General features: G+C 38.2%; 1 protein-coding gene across 1 annotated transcript in view; it reads right to left on the bottom strand.

The window, feature by feature from the left end:
- Positions 1–2,094: 2,094 nt before the first annotated feature.
- PALMD (palmdelphin) overlaps positions 2,095–22,191 on the bottom strand; it is a 60,056-nt gene continuing 39,959 nt past the window's right edge. The window contains exons 4-8 of the mRNA XM_010831003.1: positions 9,885–9,999; positions 9,713–9,746; positions 9,481–9,594; positions 6,620–7,714; positions 2,095–2,455 (exon numbers count right to left, since the gene is read on the bottom strand). Coding sequence (XP_010829305.1) covers positions 2,412–2,455; positions 6,620–7,714; positions 9,481–9,594; positions 9,713–9,746; positions 9,885–9,999 — 1,402 coding nt within the window. The 3' untranslated portion in view covers positions 2,095–2,411. The remainder of the gene's footprint in view (positions 2,456–6,619; positions 7,715–9,480; positions 9,595–9,712; positions 9,747–9,884; positions 10,000–22,191) is intronic.

A 22,191-nucleotide genomic window follows, 5' to 3' on the forward strand; every position in this document is an offset into this window, starting at 1 on the left:
AAGCTGTTCTTTGAAATAATGTTGAATATAGTTGACTGTAGATAAAACAACTCTGGAGCATGTGTCTCCTCATCTCGGGGAGAAGGTGAGTTCTTTGTATAAAGGATAACTGTCTCTTATTAGATGAAAACAGTTGTCCTTTTAGTTGCTTGAATAGTTGAATATATGTAGAAGGATAAATATGGAAGCTGAGTAGAAAAATGGCTGGATGGTGCCAGTTTAATGCCTCATCTTTATCTTCATCATTTAATGCCTCATCTCCATATCCACCTTCTTTGTCCTGTTTTGTTATGTAAGCATTTCTCCTTTGCCAGCTGAAGCAATTGTAGAAGGTGTGAAAGTGTTAGTCGCTCAGTCGTGTCTGATGCATTGCTACCCTATGGACTATAGCCCTCCAGGCCCTTCTGTCCAAGGGATTCTCTAGGCAAGAGCACTGGAGTAGGTTGCCGTTCCCTTCCCCAGGGGATCTTCCCAACCCAGGGATTGAACTTGAGTCTCCTGCATTGCAGGCAGATTCTTTGTTGTCTGAGACACCAGGGCAGCCCATGTTACACTTTGTCAATAGAGAGTACTGGAGGGATGCTGCAAGGGCAAGAAAGCACCTCACTTCCATTTTCCAGTTTTCCCTCCTTTTCACTGAGTACAGGGACCAGTGGATGGGTGTGTGGATGGCCCAGTCTCACCTCAGCAGCTCTGACTGACCAGCTCCAGCTTTGCACTCAAGCCCCATCCTGCCTACCTGAAAGCCAGTTTCACAGCAACTCCAGCTTCATCCCCAGGCAAAAGGCAGCTCCTGCCTCCCACACCTTCTGGCTATGCTGGGCCACTTCTACATACAAGCCCTGGTCCATGACTCATGGTTAGTGGCTAGATGATCTGCCAGTCAGATTCTGGCTCATGTTGCCTAAGACCAACTGGTGTTACAAAGCTTCCCCTTGTAGATTACATCTTCCCCCTTCTGAACTGTTTACTGTATTCATTTGTTTGTTGACCACTTCCTTGGTGCTAAGCAGTGTTCTAGTAAATTTTTGTATACAAAAGCAAAACCCAGTGATTTATTCACAAGCATGACAGAGCTACAAAAGAATGTGCAGATTTGACACGTCATTTATGCTAAAGCCAAAGGCATGAAGGGAAGGAATGGTACCCTTGGACCTGGAATAGGGGTGTTTCTGTGAAAGTGCTTCTGAAATTTGACCCTTCAGGTTTCCCAGAACATTTCAGGCCAGCTGAGGAGCTCTTTCCTCTTAGAGAAAAACTGCCCTTTGCAAACAAATCATCTGAGGTTGATGCTCCCCAGGTAAATTCTTGTCCTCATCAGGATCTGCTTCTTTTACTGCTCATTACCTCCACATCAGTAGCTAAGATAATTTCATCATGGACTTACCAGGGAAATTCAGTGTTTTCCCTGAGAGAGAAAAACAGACTATTCACTGAAAGACTTGGCAGGGCCTAGGTAATTTGCACTGGGGATCCAAGGAAAGATGTGTTTGAGTGGATTTTGGAGGCTTGTTGGATAGAAGACAGAATAAGAAGGTAGAGTAGGAGAGAACTGTTATGGGAGTATCCTTCAAATCATGATTTAACATCTTGGCAAAAAATACTTAGGAATTAAGTGTGGTACACTTTATTAGTAAGTTTTAGCATTAGGATTCTGACTTATTTGTAAGAACTGGTCGAACATTAGACCAGATTTGTGTTGAGAATTTGAGAAGTCCTCCATCCAACAGCCTTGGGCCATAATCAGTCTCTGTACCCTGGAATTCACATTGAAATGAATGAAAGAAGATATTTCAAGAAGAATGAACATATTGGTTATCAACTTTAAAGTCATGTACACTAATAATCTAAATCCAGTCCCCAAATAAGAGGATAATTATTGCATGCACCTTTGAAATGTATGCAAAGAGCTTTAAGTCTCAATTGAATTGTTCCTTGACAGGGGATGTAGTTGCCTGAGTCCTTGTTGCCTTGGGATGGCACATTCACTCGTCAGAGTTGAAGATGAATATTTCTGTGATAAGGCACAGTGACTTCCTATAATCTCTCAGTCTTTGTGTTAGCAAAATTACAATGTCAGTTAATAAAATATAGTTGGGCTATTTTAAATACCTTTATTTGTAAATTTAACAAGCTCTTATTAGAAATGCTTTGGTATCAATACAATAAAAATATGTTGGTTTCCCCTCCACTGAATTATATCAAGTAACTGGAAAAGTTAAGCATTTGTTCTCCCCAGCATTTTTTGGAATTTTTTCAAATAATGACTACTGCTTATCCACATGGCATAATATGGCTATAATTATAATTTTTTTGTATCTTAGGGAAAAGAAACAAAATATCCAGAAGAGAAATCTGCAAATGTTTCTTAGTTTCTTCTTCAATGGATGTTTATGTAGATGGTACACCTCTCAGATAACCTTTTTTCCCAGCTTTGCCATTCTCATCCTTAATGCTGTAAAATAAAGAAAAAAATAGAGAGTTATAAAAAGCTTTAATTTTCACTCTAAATGACCGTTTCATAGATTGCAGGAAAGTTTGAAACATACCTCAGATGATTTTATCCAACAATGTGAGCATTGTTTTAGTAGCATAAAAAGATAGTAGAAATAATAAGCTATGGTTAACTTAGGGAAGAAGCAGGTTCAGAACTAGAAGGAACCTATTTCTACAAATATTAATAAAGCAAACACAGCATAAGTTGAGTAAATACAGGACTAGTGCACATTAACAGTATTAGCCATAGATAAATAGCTATGGGTCAACAACTGTGTTTTGTGCATATTTCTGAGCTATGTTCTACAAAAAGAAAAAGGCATTGATATAAGCCCTAATTCATAATGGTTGGGTTATTTTTTAACTCATCAAATCTAGTTGTCAAAAGGGGCTTCATCCTTAGGTATAGAATGGCAAGAACACATTTTTTAAATAATGAAACAATGTGAACTAGTAATTAGGAGTTGGAGTCATTATGAAATGTCTTTGTCAAGATAGAAGTACTTTCAAATGGCAAATTTATCTTTTTGAGAATATTTCACTCTTAATGATGTATTAGGTATAGAAACCATTTTTAAAATTTGATTTAAAATTCATAACACTGGTATCATGCTCTTAATAGTTAAGACCTGATTATAGCTGCCTCAGTCATGTTCCAAAAGTCAAGAGATGCTTTCAAGGCACCAATCATTGCATTTACGTGTAATATTGCCCAAGCACCAGCTATTTAGCTGTTTGAAAAATTTTGCTTAATAAAAAAAAAGCAAAAAGGAAATCATATTCTCTCATTTCACAGTTATATATTAGTTATGTATTGAAAAATGAAGTGACCCTATTTCTAAGAAGCTCTTTTTCACAAATACGGGAAAGTTTGGGATCCAACACTATAACAAGACCATGGTCAATTATGTTGTCACTATACTTATATGAAATGTTGTCATTTAAATGAAACCAAAGAGCTTTATTTGCCTGGAAACTTTAAGGGAAATGATTATTTTCAGTGGCAAGATCAAGAATATTTCCTTGAATTTAGGACCAGCTGAGATAATTTTCCTTTGCTCTGTAGCCAGGAAGAGGGTCCCAATTGCTGGGAGATGTTAGATGGTGAAACCTGATGATGGGAGTGTACCTCCACATCAAGAAGCAAACTGAAGGCAGAAGGCAAATCTTTATAGTTTTTACTCTGAGTCTTTGGACCATTACCTTTCCTGTACCAAAATAAGAGCAGGGGCAAAGTCCATTTTAAGGGACTTTTTGAAGGTCTCTTTTAAGGCAAGGGCAAAGTCTCCTCCCTACAGCTACTCCTCAACTTAGATTCAGTGAAGCAGGCCTACCCAGTTGCTATAGACCGTCAATGAGTTGTTACAGGACATCCTGGATGTCTGCATCCTCAGCAGTGAGGCAATCCAGTAGCTCACGGTCCCATTTCTTAAGGTAAAAAAAAAAAGAATTCTAGATTGTTAGACTCTGCTATTTCTTTCTTTAGGCTTATGGTAAGTGAGTTCCAAGTAGCTGTGTGGGAACAGGCAATGAGAAAGCCCCTTGGTATAGCAGCTAAAAAAACCTGACTTATCACCTCTCTTTTTCCTTTTCCTTTCTATTCTTCTCTGATCTCTATTTCCTCTCCCTATGGCAATCCAGACACAGTTTTGATTGTTTTTAGCTTGACAGAAGAGAGCTTGCTTCCTTACTTTCAGTATCCCTTGGCTTCTAATGGTTGCCACAGGTTGGCAATTCTGGCACCAGTAGCTTGTGAATCCCCTGGAGCTGAGGTTCTCTACCTATTTATTCTGAAATACCACTGACATCTATAAGAGGGGAGAACAGAGCTAGAAGTACAAAAGTAGGTAGGGGAGGATTACCAAAGGGAGCCAATTGTTCAGTTGGTGGGGATAGTAATAAAGTCCCAGTAAAACATTACATGGCCACTCATTGGTGGATGTATTTGGCATTGAACCAGATATTTTAAACATGACCCTGTTATACTTACTTTAGCAAATGGATGTAACTTTGCCTAAATTTTCTTGTCATATCTCATCCTGTTCAAAGTTTTAACTAAATCTGGTCTTTAGGATCCCCAGGTTCCACTTTTCTCCATCTTTCTTTCTCCTTCATGCTCTTTTCCAAGTTAAAAATTGCTCTTAGATAAGACTTTGATAATAACATTTGCACAAATGGAAAGAGACTTATAGTTCTTAACTATTACTGTGCCTACTAGGAATGTTTATATTTAGTAGGGTATCTATACCATAAATGAAGGAATTGAATTAAATGGTAGATTTCCAAGAGTCAATATGCATTTTGGGGGAAGGGGGATAGAGAGAAGCTTAACCTACTTGGTGCTTGTGAAATTAAAATGCATGGGTGGCTATAAATTCTATGTATATGGATGACCCTGAGGTCAATATGATATGCTTATTTTTGACACACATTTAAAAATATCAGTTCTGTAATCCACATGCTGAATTGGAAAACAAGAATGTAAAACAGTATTATGATAGAAAGCAAGGAATTTGGAGGATTCTGTTTATAAGATGCTTTGATTGATAGAACATAACTTTGTATTGTTACTTTGTCTGGAAAAGTCTTCCTGTTTTCATTATTTTAGCTCAATGGCATGATTAGTGTTGTCTGGAAACATTAGTCACTTCCTATATTTTTCTCTGTGGTAAATGTGTTGATACGAGTAGGGGAGAAGGAATAAGGGTGTTCAGGAGGAGTTGGCTAACATCCAAGTTAAAAAATAGGAGGTTTTATAGTGGGTAATGTCACTGCTCTTGACCATAAAGGGTGTGTTCCTCTTTTCTAAGTTTTCTATGTTGTTCTTTAAAAAATGGATTTAAGATGCAAAATGAGATCAATAAACAAAGCTCATTCTCAAAACAGAGGAACTTTTAGTAAGTTTCTTTTGTGGGGACACACCATTAAACTCTGATTTAGGTAGATAATGTAAGTGTACAGTTACTAATAGGTTAGAAATTCTTCAGATAATCAAATTTACAGTTGGTATGCCTAATTGAACTACTTAATAAAAAGGGAAGAGGTCCATTTTATTGTATCACTGGCAACCTAAGACTAGGTTGCTGGGTTACAGAGGAAAAATCCTTCCTGAATTGTGCTGCCAATTAGTTCCTACCACAGTTCTACAAGATTATCAGGTTCTTTGATTGCTGGATAAGCTGGGACTTAATAGTTACTGCTTTTTAATGAGAATTCTCTCATTAGAACATTTAAAATTACTATCCCTTTCACAGATCCAGTACTTATGTCTGGATAATTTATGTCTTTAGGAATTGTAAGTACAGCTATTATAATTAGTTTGATCATATTTTTATTTATTGTTCATAAATAAGTAGAATACAATATTCAAGTGATAATAAAGAATCTAAAATTGATGAGCTATCACTTTTGTAGAAAAAGTGTTATTTTCTATTCAATACTAAAAAAGCTAGATAGCTATAAAACTTTAAGGGAATGAGAATGTATGGAATGCAAATATTTAGAAAATAAAAAAATAAAATGTCTAAGTTAGGGAAGATTATGTGACATAAATATTATAATGTAGAATAAACTGATACCTTTTGTAAAATGTAGAAAAATGAAGGACATAAAGTTAATAAAATTATAAAAGTGTAGAGAAACAAGATATAGCAAAGTAATAAAATATCACACTAAAAATAAAATTTGTTTTGTGTTTTTTTCTTGCAAAATTAAGGCAATTTGTTAACTTAAGTAGGAAATCTAAACCACAAAGAGGCACAAAAAAAGGGCTGGCTTCATTTCTTCTGGGAAAAGATCTAATATTGATGACAATGTGATAGTGATTCAAACACATCCATACACAGTACCATACCATGGCAGAAGATGAATTTCAAGTTACTAAGGTCAATCAATGCAATGCCTAAATAAGGCAACAAATTTTTGTTTCACTTTCTCTTTTGAAGTGACTTAATCACTTCGCTTATGATAATAATAACTCGTATCAACATTGATAAAAAAATCTTAGCATTAGTTAGTCTATGAAGCGTCAGAAAAAGCTGAGAGCAAAAAGGCTTGGTAACAACGCAAAGAGAAGATTGTCACATGACTAAACAGCAGTGACAAGCCTTGTCATGTCTGTTACCTGTTAAGGATGGATCCTCAGTCCCATCGCCTGCTATCTGAACGTCCAGTGGAGAATGGTGGATGGGGCTCCCTAAGCTTTCTTCTTGTTCCTTCAGGGATATGGAGTTTTTATGGGGAGATTTATGGTTTGTGTTTTCATGGGGATTGACTTCTGCTCTCTTTCTTGGGAGCGGTGTTGGCTTGGCAGGCTGGAAAACCTGACTGTGGGGAGCTATGGGATGGTAGGCTGGTTTCTCAGCTTCCCCTTCACCCTCCTCCTCGTCGTCAATCACAACCAGCTCAGCATGGATGATCCCATCATACCCAGTCAGAAGCTTCTTTTCTTCCTCATTGTCTTCTGCCTGCTGATACCCCATGAATATCATTGTCACGGGCTCTTTCTCATCCAGGTCAGAAGGCAGGGAATGAACAATATTATATCTAATGTCTTTCTCATCCTCCTGGCAAGGGGGTGAAGAACTCTGGCGTTCTGACTTCTCAACTAGTGCTCTGCTGGGACTCAGTCCTGACTTTGGAGAGGGAGTATATTTGTCCTGCATTACATTTGGTTCTTCCCAAGGAGTCATCAGCCTCTTTTGTTGGATGTGGGGCATCTCCTCTGCTTGCTGAATCATTGATCGGGGATGAGGTATCGGCCGAGCTGGGCTGATGTGATTGACATTGTTACCTCTCTCCTCTGCAAGTCCATTGTCCATGTTGTGTATGGATCCATTCACATCGTTACCCAGTCCATTAGCTTTAATTTTTACCCTTTCTTGAAAGTTTGGTCCAGGAGTTACCTTCTCTCTCTGTGGAGTTGTAGGTCTGCAAAATGGATTGGCATATACAGGTTCGTGGTACTCTGTTGGGGATTTAGAATTTCTCTCTGAAGCCTGTCTTAAAAGTTCCTCCACTTCAACTGGTGCCAGGCCATCGGTGCCATTGTATGCTGCACTGTGATTAGAGCTTACTGCATAGACTGACTTTTGCCCGTCATCATAAACTTTTATCCCTGTACCTTTAAAGTCATCTGATGGGAGAGGTATTGAAGACAGGACTGTACTTTCTCCGGTCTTCAAATCTTTTTCAACTTTGATTTCCATGGCATACAAAGCTGTTGAGAGACAAATTTGATCTCCGATTTAGTCAGTTTTTCCTGTTGCAAAGTAACTTGCTTTCATAGTGTTTATGTCCAGTATACCTGTTGACATTCTTTTATGAGAAATCTTTTTAAAATTTCTGATTTATTCATTAAATATATAAAGACTAAAACTTTAATGACATGGGATTTTGTGCAAGGATGTATGAAATTACTAAAAAATGGGAAAGACTGAAGAAGGGAAGCTGATTGTTCCAAATGGTAAGGATTTTCACTAGGAGACCAAAAGATGTTCCCTTTCTAATGAGAAAATCTGACACAACAGATTTACATTCTTTTATATTGCTCAGTAGGAAGAATCAGAGTTTTCTTTTTAATAAGGAAGAATATGTTACTCTGTGCATTACTGTTGGTAAAGGCTGAGCAAGGTATATTTTATGCTACACCCTTGCTGCACAGCCCTGCAATGTGTTGAAATTAGAGAGGTGTGTTCTAAAGTTTTCATAGCTAAGAGGTGGTTAAATATTGAACCGGTGTTGAAGAGGGAGGAAGAAGGCTAGAATCACATGCTTCTCATTTTGCCTTATGTTTCTTTTCATTTTCACTCCCACTTTTAAGAAGAAGGGCTAAAAATAGAGCAGTATCAGCTGTATTAAAACAACGGAACGGAAATGGTTGATTTGGGGGAAGCTGAAATCTGTTTCATGGCCCTGGCATGATCTCGATGCATGTATGCATGCTCAGTCACTCAGTTGTGCTGACTTTCAGTGACTCCATGGACCGTAGCCCACCAGGCTCCTTTTCCATGGGATTATCCAGGCAAGATTACTAGAGCGGGTTGCCATTTCCTCCTTCAGGGAAGATCCTAATGGCCAGGATCGTGACTGGCAGAGTAAAGCTAACGGGATCCTGGGCAGCATAACAATGTGGCACTGACTGTTTTTGTGTCCCCCATCTTCCTCTTTGGGGACATCTTGCATTTCATCTTTCCCTCACAGCCCGGTGGTTCTTGGCCTTCCCTGGCTACCCAACTAAAATTGTAATACACTCACCCACATGTGCCCTTTCCACCTTCTCTGCATTAGTCTTCCCTTTAGCATTTTTGCTTCCTAATATATTTCATTTATTTACCTAATTTTTAATCTATTGTCTCCCTTAGAATGTCAGCTTTTATTCTCCCTTAGAATGAGGGCAGAGATTTTTGCTGTTTTATTCACTACTGTGTTCCTAGTGTGAAAACTGAGCTTGGCATTGAGCTTGGCATTGAGTATTTGTTGAATGAATGAATGATTGCTCCCTGAAGGTAAAGCATCACTTCTCTTTCACTCTAAAATTCAAAGGTTCCCTCTCTGCCCCTATACAAGCCTTAATTTTCCCTAGGCCATTGACATTAGTTTCATGCAACCATTCTCACATAGGGGCAAATGCCTGACCTCAGGGAGAATACTTTTGTTCATTCATTTAATCTTATTCTAATGTCTACTACACAGAATATGTTGGGAGAGATATTTTTGAGCAAGGGAGCTTTGTTTCAAGAGCTTCTTGTCTCCTTTAGGTCTTTATCTTCCCTGTCCTTACCTAGTTTGCTGAGGAATAAAATGCATGAAAGAAATACTGTAACCCCATTGTTGCTACTTATACAAGTGACTTACCTCATGGAACTTTGTAAAATGGACCAGTACTTAACCTGGAAGGATAGGATGTTACAGCAAGTTGCTAATATATGATATTGTAAAATATGAATTTGAGAACCTACCACTGAAGACAAAGTTTTCATATACCTTTTCTATTTTGTTCGTCATCTTCTATTCCTTCATTTCTTTCCTTCCTTAACCTGGAAGGTATGTAGGATTTTGGAAGGTTGGGGATATTAGCATAGATGTCTTCAACTGACTCTGTAAAATTCATATTAATTCAAAATACATTTAGAATATACTTACAGTAGAGAAAAATTTCAGCAGGCTAATCAAAAAATATCTTAGCTCGACATAACATAGACTGCTCAAGACATACCTCCTGATGTTTCTTCCTTTTCCACCTTCACAGACTATAAGAGAAAAGAATTCTCCATGATTAATACAGTTTAAAAATAAATTCTAAATGTGAATATACTTTGAAGAATTATATACTATTTGTGGAATCATTTTGGGAGGGAGTCATAATTTTCAAATCGGCTAATGCTCACCCTTATTATGTCTTCTGTTGTCCTCTCAACTGATTTCAGTTTCTTTAAAATTGCTTCTTCATTGGTTGAGATTTGCAGTTCAGCCTTTTCAAGATCTTGGATCTCTTTCTCAAGTCTGAACAAAGATATATGTTATATTGTTTAAAACAATACAAATACAGAGCCCTCAACGATACAGTTCCCATATACCAGCTTTACTTGGAATACTGCATGTAAGTATCCAGATACCATATAAGAACTTAGCATCACACCAAACATTACAGTAAGTACATAGAAGATACCCAATACCTGACTTTGACTTACTTTTCAAGTTGTGTGTTTTTGACAAGGCGGATTCTCAGGTAAAATATTTGACCCTTGGTCCCATTTTCTTCATTACAACTACTAATGTTACTTCCAAATGAAATTGAGAGATTTCTCTTACAAAGAGGCATAAGTTTAAAGTTGGACCAAAAGAAATGGTCCATCTGTCATTAATACTGTAGATTGCCAATTTTTCTTACCCAAGTTTTCATAGAAATTACTTGGAGAAATATTGTAATTTTATTTTCTAGCCAAGCAATACTTTATAATATAATTATTATATTTGACTTAAAAATCATAACTATTTAACTCTTAAAACCCCTGCATATCCCAACACTGAAAATGACACTTCATTTTAATTTTAGTTTTCTAAAAGTTGCCATATTATAGTGAGTAGTGTTCTATTACAGTGAGTGAAGAGGTGAGAAATGGACAAAATCTAGTACAGTGGCCTCAGTTGCTGTTGTTTATAGAGGCTACGTTTCCTAGATTAAAAAAAAAAATATCACATGGTCTAACAAAGTGTAAGGGAACTCATAGGAACAGAAACAGACATTTGAAATTGGATTGTCACATCCTGAGCTGGTATCTTGACTAGTTTAGAGCTGCGTGTCAGATTCAAGTTAATTCCAGGGTGTGGCATCATGACCTCTATCCTGAATAAAAGCACACTACCACTGGCATTCACAAAGTTAGAAAAGCTGACCCTTGGCATCCATGAAACACACATAATTTCTCAGGCAAATACTCTGAGCTCTGAAATCAGCTGCCTCAATGGATGGCTGCTTAGACATAGCAGCTAGTTCAGGAGATGACAGCTGTGGGTATTAGTGTCAGCTGAGATAATTGTCAGTTTTCTTGACTTCTTTCTTTAAGATGATCATGCATCTGGCAGCTCAAAATCCCTGTGCTATTGTCACACCAATAAAAGTCCAAGATATGGTCAAGCAGATCATTCTACTTATTGCTTTCATTTCAAAGTTCTGACTTGCCTCTGCCTATAACTGTTGGTAGTTGGCTGTTTATAGCTGAGGTGCTCTTGCACATCATAAAACTCCAAGTAAAATGCAGTACTTCTGGTTTCTTAGAAGTTAGTAATGTGTGATGTCAATCTCTTAAAATCCCTCCATATCCACAGTACTACAGTTGCCCTTCGGTAGAGTTGTGGGGCTATATGTTGGTTGGTAGAATGGAAAGTTGAATACTAAAAGGGGTAGATCTGGACTGTTCTGTTTCTGCTACTCACTACTTGTAAAAGCCAATTCTTTAAACTTTCCTGAAACTCAGTTTTGTAATAGATAAAATGAGGATGTAGTATACACCTTACTTGATGCAGAAACTTGGTAAAGCTAAGAACAGGTGATGACTTTGAAAGCACATTAAACATAGTTGACGGACTTCCCTGATGGTCCAGTGGCTAAGACTCTGTGCTCCAGTCTGGAGTTCAATTCCTGCTCAGGGAACTATATCCTGCGTGCCGCAACTAAAGCTCTGGCATGCCATAATAAAGATGGAAGATCCCGCATGTCGCAGTGAACTCCCACAGGCAAATAAATATTCAAAAGTAAATATAATTGATATCAGATGTAAATGTTATTTTGGTGTAATTATCAAAGGTTTTCTGCAATACATCATGTCTCTCTTCCATTGTGTTATTCTGCAGGTTCCTTTACCTGATAGCATGTTCAGTTCAGTTCAGTTCAGTCGCTCAGATAGCATGTTAGAGATAATCTAAGGGGGAGCCTTTGGGTAGAAAACAAGAAGGCTCAAGTCATTGCTGCATAAAGCTCTCAGGATCCAGCTGTGGAATCAAGTGGACCTGGGCTTGAATCCTGGTTCATCTATCAAGTTCCTGGGTGACCCTGGACAAATCACAAGACCTCACTAAGGCTCATTGTTTTCATTCATTTAAAAATGTTTATTTAGCATTTACTTTGTACCAGGCACTATCCTGCATGCTGAAATGTAATGGTGAACACAGCAGTTCCTGCCCTCCAGGACTACATTCTAGTGGATAGTGTATGAATACAGGAGCTGGCAACCTTTTCCTATAAAGGCCAGATAGTAAATACTTTAGGTTTTGCAGGCCACATATGGTTTATGTTGCTTATTCATCTTTATTTTTTTTAATTTTTACAATATTTTAATAGTGTAAAAACCATTTCTAGCTCATGGCTATACAAAAAGTTGGCCATGGCTAAATTTGCCAACTCATTAAAATATATATATGTATGGTCCAGGATCACATCTAGCCCTGAACTTTATACACACACACCCCCCCCTCATATATTTACTTATAAATACACATATACACATATATATACATAATAAACAAATGTGTATATATACATACATACATTTATTTATAAAGACAAATATTTCCTTGAAAAAAGAAGCTAAGGGAAGAAGAATAGAGGAGACAGAGGGTGCCTAGGAAGGGTGTTCTATTTTAGATAGTGTGGTGATGGAGAATCTCTGACAAGGTGTCATTTGAGCAGAGACATAAAGGAAATGAGGGAGAGACACACAGGAGTGTTAAGGGGAGTGTACTTCACAGGGAGGAAAAATAACTTCAAAACTTGAAATAATAGCTGAGGGATTAAGGAGGCAAATGATGAGAAATGAAATCAGAAATGGGGTGGCCGCCAGATCATACAGGGCCTTCTGCATGGTAATGCCTTTGGGAATTCTGAGAAGAGGAAAAACCTGCCAGGACTTGAAATTTAAACAATTACATTGGCTGCTGTGTGGAGAATAAACGGGAACAAGCAAACACGGAGGTCTCAGTTGTAATAATTCAGATAAAGATGGCTTAATTCAGGGTCCTTGCTGGTTGACGAGTGAAAAGTAATTGGATTCTGGAAATATTTCAAAGAAAGAAACGCCAGGATATGTTGATAGATTACATGTGAGATGTGAAAAAAGAGAAATGTCCAGAGTGATTTGAATGTTTGTGATCTAAACAATTAGAAAACTGTGAATGCAAGTAGTCAAATAGTAATCTGGGAAGGAGAAGGAAGGAGATTGGTGGGGGATGTGTTAAATTTGAGACAGTCAAATGGTGACATGGAGAAGACAGATTTAAAAGTTGGGAGCTTAACTAAGCCTGGGTTTGAAGATATAAATTTAGGAGTTGGTATTTATAGCTATAGGAGTGGATAAAATTTTCTGGAAAGTCAGGGATTCTAAAGACTGAATCCTGGGGCAATTAAACATTTAGCAATCTGGGCAAAGTACTTCGTAGGGTTTGTGTGTGTGTGTGTTAGTCACTAAGTCGTGTCCGACTCTTTGTGACCCCATGGACTGTAGCCTACCAGACTCTTCTGTCCATGGGGTTCTCTGGGCAAGAATATTAGAGTGGGTTGCCATGTCTTTTTCTAGGGGATCTTCCCAACCCAGGGATTGAACCTGGATCTCCTGCAGTGCAGGCAGATCTGTAGGGTTTAATAAGGAATAAAAGAAATAGTGAACACTTGGCTAATGCTGGTTTTCTCCTGTCTCTGTTCCTTTCTATTCCTGGGGTACAGAGATAGAGCTCTTGGTCTGCCTGTGCAGTTCCATCTCAGGGAAGTATGGAATGCACTGGTGTTTGTAGTTGCTTTCCTCTGTAAAGAGGCCCATGGATAATGTAATGTCAGGTAGTACTCATGAATATCTTTAGATTAATACGGTAAGAATATGAGGTTGAAAGCCTGTCAGCATCATCAGAATAGCTGCTAATGAATGTTTCTGGAGGTTTTCAAGTCTTTGGTAAAAACTGCTTTAATATGAGGCTGCTGTCAAATGACACATCATGATGCATGCGTGAAAACAAAGTAGATGCAAACACACACACTTTTCTCTCCTTTATCACTTAGTTACAACCAACTCTCTGTAAAATAGAATAATAAGGAAGCACCTTGGTGCTAATTACTTGGAATTGCAAAATTCTGTAGATGCTTACTTTTACAGAAAATTTCTTAAAATTCTCATTTTAATATTTTATTTTGATATGTTGATGTGATACTTCTGTATATTATTTGTGGACAACATAAATATAATTAAGGGATAAATGTTAGAGTTTTTTTTTTTTTTCTTTTGAAAAAGCTTTCTAGAAGATTAGAATGTCAGTGGGAGTAATGGGAGGCCCAGGGTAGGGAATTGGTGTCTCTCCCATGGTTCTTCTCACAAGAGCAGAGCTCTGAGGGGCAGGTGCTACAGTAGCCCAGCAGTAGAAGAGGAGGTCTCACAAGCGCTATAGCAGATAATGGATCAAGCTCTTGAGGAATGAGGATTTTAAAGGAATATATAAATTACCACTGGTAGGTAGGTGCTATTTTGTAAAGCCAGTACAGTGGGTCTCAACTGAGGGCGATTTCTTCCCTGAGGTCATTTGGCAATGTCTGGAGATATTTTTGGTTCTAACAACTTAAGAAGTGCTACTGGCATCCAGTGAGTAGAGGCTGGGGATGCTGCTGAACATCTTATAATGCAGGGCATAGGCCCCACAACAGGACTTATCTCATTCCGATTGTCAGTAGTGTTGAGGTAGACAAGCCTGCGACACCTAATACACTGCCTAGTCTAGTATAGGCACTTGACACATGCTTTATAACGGATGTTTAAGTATTTGTCTTTGGGATATTTTTACTTTTTCCTCATTATTTTTCTCTTCCACTTAGCCATAACATAGGATCCAAATTTATTACTTGTTGAAAAGAATTTGATCATCCTATTTTTATTTAAAATTATTAATTGGGTTAACTTGCTTTTCAAGTCTCTTTCTGTCTATATATATAAATCAGTCTGTGTGTGTGCTCAGTCGTGTCTGACTTTTTGCAGCCCCACAGACTGTAGCCTGCCAGGCTCCTCTGCCCTCTAGGCTGCTCTGTCCATGGAATTTTCCAGGCAAGAATACTGGAGTGGGTTGGCATTTCCTACTCCATATATATATATAAAAATTTATGTACATGTAAATATATATTTATTTATTTCCTGACTCAGTGACTATTCATAATTAAGTGGATACTTAACTCTGATTTGAAGCTCCAAAAATGCAGGGCTTACATTAGGGCCTCATATCTAATACTTTTCCAAAGATTTTGGTGGAGAGAAAATTTAACAAGTATAAGTGAAGAAGTGGAGTAATATATATGTCTATATCTGTATGTGTGTATAGTACATTTGTATATGCACATTTATGTGTACATCTATTTTTTATGTGTGCATAATATTTTAGTTTTACATGTAAATATAAATCTATGGTGTATACACATGTATATGTAAAACTAATTTTTTTTTAACTTGGAAAGCTTTGGGTAGATCACAGGGGATAATTCTCTAACCTTCACTTGCTTTTCTTTCAGCTGATGGGCTAGAATTTCCATAAGTGCCTGCCATTCCCATGTTTAGAAGGTATTACTTTTCTCAATGGGAACTGAGTTCCTAGAAATGCTGATTCAGTTTGGTGAGAAACAGGCAGCAGAAAAAGAGAAATGTCCTTCCTGGTGCCTCCTGGGCTGTTAGGTGGGGCCTGATGGATGAGTTAGTACCTTTCTCCCTCAGTTTCTGAGAGATGTTAAGCAGGTATCACATGCCAGTTTAGATAAGCAAACTACCCGAAAAAGGATTTGTAATGCTTTCCATTATTGGAATTTTTCCTCTCCTTATTTGTTGGAGAAAAATAGGGTTATTTTCAAGAGCTCCCTAGGTGAAAGCAGGTAGCTTTCATTTCATGCACTGTTCTAGTAATAACTTCCCTTAATCATCGTGAGATAATGTCCCCAATCCAATTCCAATGTGCAATTTTTTTGTCTTAGAAAAAGGACAGCACAGAAATGCTAGATGCACCAAGAAAGGGTTATTTCAGAGGGCAATTTTTTCTGCTGCTGAGGAGTCCATTTATCTCTTTCAGTTTTTGGTGGCATTAGCAAGGACTAACAACCACTCCAGTACTCTTGCCTGGAAAATCCCATGGATGGAGGAGTCTGGTAGGCTGCAGTACATGGGGTTGCTAAGAGTTGGACACAACTGAGCGACTTCACTTTCACTTTTCACTTTGATGCATTGGAGAAGGAAATGCAACCCACTTCAGTGTTCTTGCCTGGAGAATCCCAGGGAAGGGGGAGCCTGGTAGGCTGCTGTCTATGGGGTCACACAGAGTCGGACACGACTGAAGCGACTTAGCAGCAGCAGCAACAACCTGATAGAGTTTGCTATTAGGGGCCAAAGGAGAATTCAGAGAAAAAAAAATTTTAAGAATCTATGCCCTACCTTACAGCACTTCACTTGTTAGCAATTATAATAACATTTAATATGTATTGAGTATTTACACTTTACTAGGCACTGGCCTACTTAGTCCTCATAACAGCCCCCATGAGTCCTGTTATTAGTTCCATTTGACAGATGAGCAAGCTGAGCCTCTAGAAAGGCAACTGATTTTTTTAGACAGCCTGTGGCAGGATGGAATTTGAAATCAAGTCTCTGCCAATAGAGCCTGAGCTCTTAACTCCTTGCTAATTAGCCACTGTGGGAACAAAACTTTTTTAAAAATGGATTCTTATGAACTTACAAACAACATTCATTTGCTAATCAGTATGAAAGGATTTTTTACTTTCCATAATAATAAAGTGAGGATTGAAATGCTAGCTGGAGTCTACCAACATGTAACAATGTTGACTCATTAACTCTAAAGGTAATATTTCTTTCCTGATCTTCATTAGAATGATTTTGCTGTGCTGAGAATGTCTCTGCTTAATGGTCCAGTCAGTATGACCAGGATTAAAGTCCAGGCTTCATCATTTTTCTCTTTGGTTGCTTGAGTTTGGTTTTTGGTAGGAGTGCTTAGAATATACTTTTTCAAAGAGTCTGAGGTTTCATAAACTAGTGCTACTTTATAGAGACACTTTATTTGCTTGGTCATAAGATTATTGTTCAAAGTAATGGAAGCTTTAGCTCTTAAATATAAAACTGGTTATGCAATTTGATTATAATACCACAGTTTGAATGTAATCACCAATGCTACATTTGAAATTAAATTTATGACTGGTTTTAGCTATTTACTTTGAAAGGACTGAGGAATTACCTGTGTCTTGGTATCACAAGCTCTATTATTAAAGGTAGGACTATGCCCAAAGAGAGGTCCCAACTGACACTTCTCTGGGACGGCCTGAGCCAGCAGGTCTTAGATCAGGCCAGGCCACTACTGATGTACCTCTGAGAATAGTTGGTAGAGGTGCTAGGACCACCTCTCCAACCCCACCCCAAGCTGGATAAGGAAGAATCCAGTTTCTTTTGGGGCTCACAGGCTCTCAGAGAAGTTTGCCTCCAACAAGGTATTGAATTCAGTGAGGAATGGTGAGCAATTTTACCCATTGACTCTTCCCCCATAGGTTCTTTCCTTTCCTCCGCACTGAATCTTGGGAGAACAGGAGGTGGCTGCTGGTTTATCTATGCTTTGGAGTTTTTTGTGTGTGAAAGTCCACTTTTTCTCTTCCAGCCCTACTCATGGAAATAGAAAGTGAGCTCTTACCAAAACTAACACACTTGGCTTAAATATTAAACCCCTTCAAGCTTCAGTTTCTTCATTTGGGGAATAATAATAGTGGTCATGTATGGACTATGAAGAAGGCTGAGCGCCGAAGAATTGATGCTTTCGAACTGTGGTGTTGGAGAAGACTCTTGAAAGTCCCTTGGACTGCAAGGAGATCCAACCAGTCCATTCTGAAGGAGATCAGCCCTGGGATTTCTTTGGAAGGAATGATGCTAAAGCTGAAACTCCAGTACTTTGGCCACCTCATGTGAAGAGTTGACTCGTTGGAAAAGGCTCTGATGCTGGGAGGGATTGGGGGCAGGAGGAGAAAGGGATGACAGAGTATGAGATGGCTGGATGGCATCACTGACTCGATGGATGTGAGTCTGAGTGAACTCCGGGAGTTGGTGATGGACAGGGAGGCCTGGCGAGCCGTTGTTCATGGGGTTGCAAAGAGTCGGACATGACTGAGTGACTGAACTGAACTGAATAGTATTCACAAAGGGTTGTCTTCAGGAGGTAAATGAGATAATGTTTGTAAGTTTTTAGCACAGGGCTTGGCATAGAGAAATTCATCCATAGGGCCTCCCAGATGGTGCTTGTGGTAAAGAACCTGCCTGCCAATGCAGGAGATGCAAAAGATGCAGGATTGATCCCTGGGTGGGGAAGAGCCCCTGGAAGAAGGCATGGCAACCTACTTCAGAATTCTTGTCTGGAGGATCCCACAGACAGAAGAGCCAGGCGGGAAATGGTCCATAGGTTCTCGAAGACTCAGACATGACTGAAGTGACTTAGCAACAGCAGCAGCAGCAGCATAGGTTTGACATAGAGGAATTCCTCAATAAGGGTTAGTTACCCCTCTCTCCTCCTCAGTTTTCTAAGAAGAGGAGGGCCATCTCTGACAAATCTAGTGAAGAAGAAAATCTACAAGGTCCATTTTTAGATTTGATCTTCAACCTTAATATCAATGATTTTAGAGCAAGCATTGTGCTACTATAGCTTCAGGGACATATCCATTCTTGAAAATACGGTTCTAGTCAGAAAACAATAACAGTGCTCCAGCATTATTAGAATATTCATGATATTTATGGGAATAGTGTCTGTTTAATAAATGATGTCTAATTTATGAAAGAATGTGCTAGTCTGCCTTGACAACCTGCTGATTCCGTACCCTCACCCCAAGTCCATTCCTTCTGTTCTTTTTAGTAATAGAACTCCCTGAGTTTTATTTGTCTTTCTGCTGCCCTGCTGCAGATTATATTTCCCATTCTTTGCATTTAAATGATATCATGTGACTAAATTCTGGCCAATAAGATACTAGCAGGAGTGACCTCTGCAATTTTCAGGTCATATCCTTAAAATAGAGCTGTTTGCCCTCCATTTATCTTCCCCTTCCTAAGCTGAAATGCAGACGTAGTGAGGTCAGCTTCCTTTGATCTTGACCAAGGGCATCTCTTAGAGGGTAGCAAAGCAACAAGACAGAAAGAAACAGGGTTTCTTGATCATGTTACATAACGTTGCTGCTCCCTTCCCTTGAATTTCTCCCAGCTAGGATAGGTATGTGTAGGAGGAAAATGAACCTTTCTAATATTGTTTAAGCCACTGTTCTTCTAGAGTCTTTTAAGGCAATAAAACCAGTATGCAAATTATTACATGACCTTATGGAGGATGAATCTTGATGTGACAAATTTTATGAACTTTTTTCATAACTTTTTTGTTGATTTGCAGAATTAGTCATTAGCATATTACACTTTAGGTAGTTCACCAGTGAAAATAGAAAATAAATCAGTTTTTGCTCCTAGTAGTAAAGAATTTACGTGTTTCTAAATGACACATCAAATCTGACGTGGTTTGTGTTGGCAATAACTAGTTAATACTGAAAGGCTAAGGTTTGCAATGAAAAAAGGAAATCTTATTTTATTTTATCTTTTAGTCATAACTGATCTAAAAATAGCTCAAATTGCAATGGATACGGTTGAGTATATACAGCTGATGACTTCAGTCAGATATTCTTGACTATAGTATGTTGATCACATGTCATGGGCAGCTACATTGTTATAATGGGTCAGAGATTATAGATATTTTATCTTTATAGATAATGTGGCCAATGAGAATGTCAAGCTGTATTTTCTCAATAAAATTAAAGGTATGTAATCCAGATGAATATAGGCTGTTTAATTTTTAAAGTTGAGGTCCAATAAATTTCGTCAAATATTTAACAAACTTTTAAATGTCAGGCATATTTTATTCACCAAGCTGAAACAAAAATAAATCGAAAAAGGTGGAGATTATCCCTCTGCATGGACATAGGAGAAGAATTGCCTTACAATCAGCCCCTGCTGAAGAGCATGGGTATAATAAGAAAGCTCTAACCCACCAGTGCAAATAATCACATGCCATGGGTAAGTCTGCCAGAGAATTAAAGGGCATTTGGCATACAGCAAACACTGTTTTCCCCAAGCCAGATCTACTGCCTCTAATCCTGAGCACTGAAGAACAGGACGAGCAAATACAGCACAGTAGCTTCAAGATAACTCCAAGCGGAGAGCGGGCCTGGCAGTGACATTGAAACAAGTGTCAGTTTGCTCTGATAATTGGGAACAGAGTAGATATTTAGAAAAACTGAATAATTCATACTTACATGGGGGCAGCTTTTGCATGGGTGAATATCATCTCCCAATATAGCTCTATAAATGTTAACAATTATCTTATGGGCAGAAAATACTCCCATGATTTGAAACTGCCTGCTGGGCAGGTAATGTCAAAAGAGAATGACTTAGCAGAAAAGCAAACCCTCTTACTCAGAATATATTGTAAATTAAGGGTTGCATGTGCCATGAAAAATAAGACACCAAACTGGTTTTCAGAGAATCAGGTGCTTTTATGTCCAAGTTACAAATGTAATTTTCAAATGAACGCGAATAAACCCACACCCTGGAGGTTGGTGTGATACAGCAAATTGGTTACTTTTGAGCTTCTCAAATGTTCTGCCAGACAGAAGCAGGGTGTGTGGTTTTAATTAGAGCCTGGAGAGAACCTTGCAGGACATGCCAAACACTTATTAAGAGCTGAATAACTGTAATAATAATTCAAATTGACCTCTACATAGGTGGCATGAATTTCCTGAGTGACCTTCAAATACTGTTGTAGCTAGGTCATGGGAAGTTAACTGCAGATACACTTATCCATGATTTTGGAAAGTTTTTTTCCTTAAAAAAATAAGTCATAAGGGAAAAATATTTTAGTAAATATGCTACTTGTTTATTATAAAATAACAAAACATATTCAATGATATATACAGCCAGTGACTGTCTCCATTCAGAAATAATTACTGGCTTTGTGTCTTGTAGCCCTTAACATTTATCTCTAAAAGTATTATAGAGAAGGCACTGTATTTTTCACTTCTACTCACTTCATTTTTACTTTGCTCCTAGTGTTAATTTTTCATACTTGATGCCAAGAACAGGACTCTTATTATTGGAACACCAAAAATATAAATCCCAACCTCAATATAACACAGAATAACCAACAAAGAGCAGTTAGCCTTGGGTGGTCTAAATGAACTAAGTGACATTTGCTTTATGTCAGACAAAAGAGGCATTGCAAGGGGGTGGTGTGGAAGTTTTCCGAGCTGTAAATTGTCTCTGGGGACTCTCCTGGGGAATGGGGAGGCCTAGGCCCCATGATAACATAGAGCCGCCTTTCTCTCACATGAGCCTCTGCTTCTGAACCTTCTTTCCTCATGCCCACTACCTGGAAGATGGAGAACTGAAACAAATGCCCTTCCCACTTGCTGGATTGTTCAGTTGTTTCTTTGTTCTTTCTTTACTCACATTCATACTTCTATGACATCCCTGATAATAGCCTTAAATTTGTGTCTCAAGTTACTGAATATTATTTTGAATGGGATAATTAATGTCAAAGTTCTTTGAAAAGTTAAAGAATGTAAAGAGAGGTAAACACAAATAAAAATTTGCTTTGAGGAGTTTATGATTCTTGAATTGCTTCTGAAAGAATAAAGACATATGTGGCAGGTTTTTAATAAATGCTCGTTATTTGTTAAATAAGAAATAAACAGCGTGAAACATGATGGACAAGGTCTGGAGTCAGAAAGATCTGTGTGTGACTTCTAGGTCATCTGTTAAAAGGTTCATGGCGTTCTGTGCTTTAGTGAGCTTATGTGTAAAACAAGCCTAATTAGATTTCCCTCAAAGAATTGTCATTCTCAAAATAATGCTTATTATGTAATATGTACTCCATAAAGGATAGTTGTTATTGAATTGCAATTGGGTGATGGGAGCACTCTCAGAGGTGACTCTAATCTGCCTTTCAGCCTACCATTGTTGTGGGGGAGTGTTTATTTTAGGTGAACATTTAAATTCTTATTTCTACTAACATATAAATGAGATTGGCAGGTATGAGCAAAAGAGAATGCTGGGAAGTGAATATAAGAAAATAAAAAGGCACATTAAAAAGGGGGAAAGGTAAGAAGGT

Source organism: Bison bison, unplaced genomic scaffold (genome assembly GCF_000754665.1).
Source record: "Bison bison bison isolate TAMUID 2011002044 unplaced genomic scaffold, Bison_UMD1.0 scf7180017864519, whole genome shotgun sequence".
Taxonomy (NCBI): domain Eukaryota; kingdom Metazoa; phylum Chordata; class Mammalia; order Artiodactyla; family Bovidae; genus Bison; species Bison bison.